Raw genomic sequence first — 3,504 nt, 5'->3', positions numbered from 1 at the left:
TAGTATCGAGTAGTACTGATAATTTACGCTATTTGACTCGTGATTCACGCGTGATTGTCGCTAGATGTCACTACAATTAACAGGCATTTCTGATGTATGGAGTTACCACAACTAGTAGGGGTGGGATGGTGATGGCAAACAACGATCCGTATCCCTTATAATCAGCCGTAGGCGATGACGTGGCATGTCGCAGCGGGCTTCCCATCCACAAAGAAGGATGGGAGGCGGTAGAATGCCACCCGCGTGTTTGTGCCGTGCGCGGGGACCCGTACGGGTGGAGAAGGAGATCCTGGGAGTCTAGGCGAAGCAGGGGTCTGCGGTCGTTATCCCTGTTAGGCGAAGCTCCTTTGGCTCCATATTCATCTCACACGGGCGGTCTTAGTCTAGCCAGCTAGGATCAATCGGCTGCCGTGTCCAGTCAGATGGCCACAAGGTTAGTTCTCTGGGGTGTAGGGGTCTGTAATCGGCGGAGCACGATTCACTGCGTCGGCTGAGGAGCTGACCAGGGTTTTGGCACCGTGCGGATTCACAGACAACGCATCCTGGATTACTATAGCAGACTTGGTAGCCCTAATGCTTCAATGCATTCCAAATGTGTGGCTCCGTGGTGGGTGGGGAACCAGTTTGCTGAAATTTTTCATTGTCTTTTTATGGATACAAAAGTACCTGTAACGACGGGGGGAGGGGACGCCGTACCCGTACGGGATGAGGCGAAGGCGCATAGCGCAAAGGTTGCTGCACCAGCGATTAGTGGGGCTGTCTGTGACAGATCCACGAGCGTTGGCAGCGGCAACACGTGGACGTCCGCTAGGACGGGGGCCAAGCGTAGGGGCCACGGCGGAGCTGGCCATCCCAACAGCACCAACCCGTCTCTTCCCTTAGGGTTGAAGAGTGGGGGCGCAAAGCAAGCACCCCTCGGGGAGCCGACTAGCGCTGGTGCTGGGGGATGGGCCGCGGAGCAACGGCCAACTGCGGGAGGGACGTGCCGCTTCCAAATTCTGGTGGGGCGGCTCCGGGCGCCATTGACGACGCTACTGCACCCCAGGGTGTGGATGCGCAGTCGGGTGGAGGAGTAGCCCCAACCAGGAGGCAGAAGAGGCGTGCGAAGGCGCGGGCGAACCGAGACGCGCAAGAGGGGGCCGGACCCTCCACTAGTGGGGCGGGGAGGCAGGCAACTAAGAGGTCACTGGGGGCCAGTGGCGACTCTTCTCTGCTCGCTGGCGACCACAAGCGAACAAGGGTGGGGGGGACGTTCGCTGAGGTAGCGGCGAGCGAGAAGATGGCCATCGTCCCAGTGACCTTTCCAGAGGAGAAGGTGTTGTTGGAGCATAGGTCGGCCATAGTGAGCGTCCTGCTCGTGGCGTTAGACGAGGCGGCCGATCCTATGCCTGACATCACGTTAGGTGCTGTCACGGGGGTGCGCTTCACATCACCTGCGGAGGAAGCGACGCAGTGGGATGGCTCCGCTCGGTGATCGGAAGAGGAGAGATCGGCGGGCGGCGCCTGAAAGTCGTGGCTGCCAAAGATCTGCCGAAACCGGTCAAGATGGCCTGGCGTACGGCGATTGATGGCAGTCAGGACGTGGCGCTGGCTCTGCGGGTGATGCAGAGGCGCAACCCCAAACTCCGCACCGACGAGTGGAAGGTGGTCGGCACCGTGATGTCGGAGCTGAACACCAGGCGCATCGTCCTGATGGACCAGGTGTCAGCTGACGTCATCAAGGAGGCCGGCTACGTTCTGCACTCGGGGCTCGACACCAGCCACTTCAAGCTCCTGGAGACGGGGAAGGAGCGTGAGCATGAAGAGGCTGGGGTGGAGCCCGGTACGGACGGGGGGGAGGGGGACTCGGCGGCCGACAAGGCTGCGGGCGCCGCGGGGGCGGCGACGGGGGAGGCCCCGGAGCGGGACGCGCCGCCTGGCGCTCCTGCGGAGGTGGCTGGGGACCGGTCGGAGGCGGGGGAAGTGGTGCTAGTCGGGGAGAGTCTCGCTGGGCTGCGCTGGGCCCGAGAGTCGTCACCGATCTCGTCGATGGCGGGCTCGGAGGACCTGCGCGGTCTGGAAGAACTCTACCTGGAGGGCACCACTTCGCCCATGTCCTGCGACAACACGGTCCAGGAGGTGGCCGCTGATCTCAGCACCACCAAACACTAACCGCCGTAATGGAGGGGCTAAGGTGTGTACAAATAAATTTACAACACAATAAGGCCGCCACTGCCCTTCTGGCCAGGCAGCTAAAAAGCGACAAGTTCGACATTGCCCTTATTCAGGAACCATATATTTACAAGGGAGAGATAAGAGGCTTGAATGGTACTGGCGGGACGATACTGTATATCTGCTCCGAAAGTAATATGAGGACATGTATTTATGTTAAAACCGGCATTGATGCTATGCTTCTAAATGCTTTCTGTTCCAGGGATCTGACCACGGTCAAGATCCAGAATAAAGGGGGGTAAGGCACTAGTCATCTCATCAGCCTACCTTCCTTACGAGGCGGCGGATCCCATCACCACACAACTGCGGGATCTCGTCGACTACGGCAGCCGGGCGAACACTGACCTGATCATCGGCTGCGATGCGAATGCACACCACGTCATCTGGGGAAGCTCGGATGTCAACAGAAGAGGAGAGAAGGTACTGGAATTCCTGGTAAGCTCTTCACTACAACTCTTGAATAAAGGCAATGAGCCGACATTCGTCAATGCTAGGCGAGGTGAGGTCATTGATATAACGCTAGCGTCCAACAACGCAAGTAATAAAGTTAGTTCATGGCATGTCTCTGGGGAGATTTCTTTATCGGACCATAGATATATATGCTTTAGGTATACCACTAAGATCAAAGTAGAAGTTATACTAAAACGGAATCCCAGGAATACCAACTGGTTATCGTTCAAGGATGACCTTAAGGCGGACCTGGGAAACCCCAATGGTAAGCTAAACTCTATTATTGACATAGAACTTGAAGCTGACAAAATAGGGCAAGCCGTCCATACGGCTTGGACAAATAACTGCCCGGAAAAGAAAATCCTGGCGAAGAAGGTACCCTGGTGGAATCCGGAGATAGCAAAACTCAGGAAAGAAACTAGGGCTGTCTTTAACGATGCCAAAAGAAGTAATGATTTTGAGCTCTACGCGCGAAAACTCACAGAGTATAGCAAGGCAGTGAGAAAAGCGAAAAGGAAAGCGTGGAAAAACCACTGCGATCAAATCGGTTCCATTCCGGAAGGCATGAGACTCACGAAGGCACTAGCCACAACGAAGTCAGTCCCACTCACCTCTATTAGAAGGAGTGATGGTGGAATGACTGAAACGGGGCTAGAGACCCTCAAGGTGATGTGTGCCACACACTTTCCAGGCTCGATAATAAATCAGAGTGTACCAGACGATGAACCAATTAGTGTTACGGAACAGTGCACTCGCACGACCAGGCATAATTGGGACACGTCGAAAAAGGTAGTAGACCACAACAAAATACAATGGGCATTATCGACATTTCAGCCATATAAA

At 55.8% G+C, this 3,504-nt stretch overlaps 1 protein-coding gene across 1 annotated transcript; it reads left to right on the top strand.

Moving 5' to 3' along the window:
• The first annotated feature begins 1,545 nt into the window (after window positions 1-1,545).
• On the top strand, window positions 1,546-2,450 carry LOC125226424. Its single transcript, XM_048130407.1, has 2 exons — window positions 1,546-2,173; window positions 2,414-2,450. Exon 1 carries the CDS (start codon window positions 1,546-1,548, stop codon window positions 2,149-2,151), a length of 606 nt encoding a protein of 201 aa, XP_047986364.1. The 3' UTR covers window positions 2,152-2,173; window positions 2,414-2,450.
• Window positions 2,451-3,504: the final 1,054 nt, after the last annotated feature.

This window comes from Leguminivora glycinivorella, chromosome 5, assembly GCF_023078275.1.
Source record: "Leguminivora glycinivorella isolate SPB_JAAS2020 chromosome 5, LegGlyc_1.1, whole genome shotgun sequence".
Lineage (NCBI taxonomy): Eukaryota > Metazoa > Arthropoda > Insecta > Lepidoptera > Tortricidae > Leguminivora > Leguminivora glycinivorella.
The sequence above is the reverse complement of the archived record's forward strand: the minus strand, read 5'-3'. Positions and strand labels throughout refer to the sequence as shown.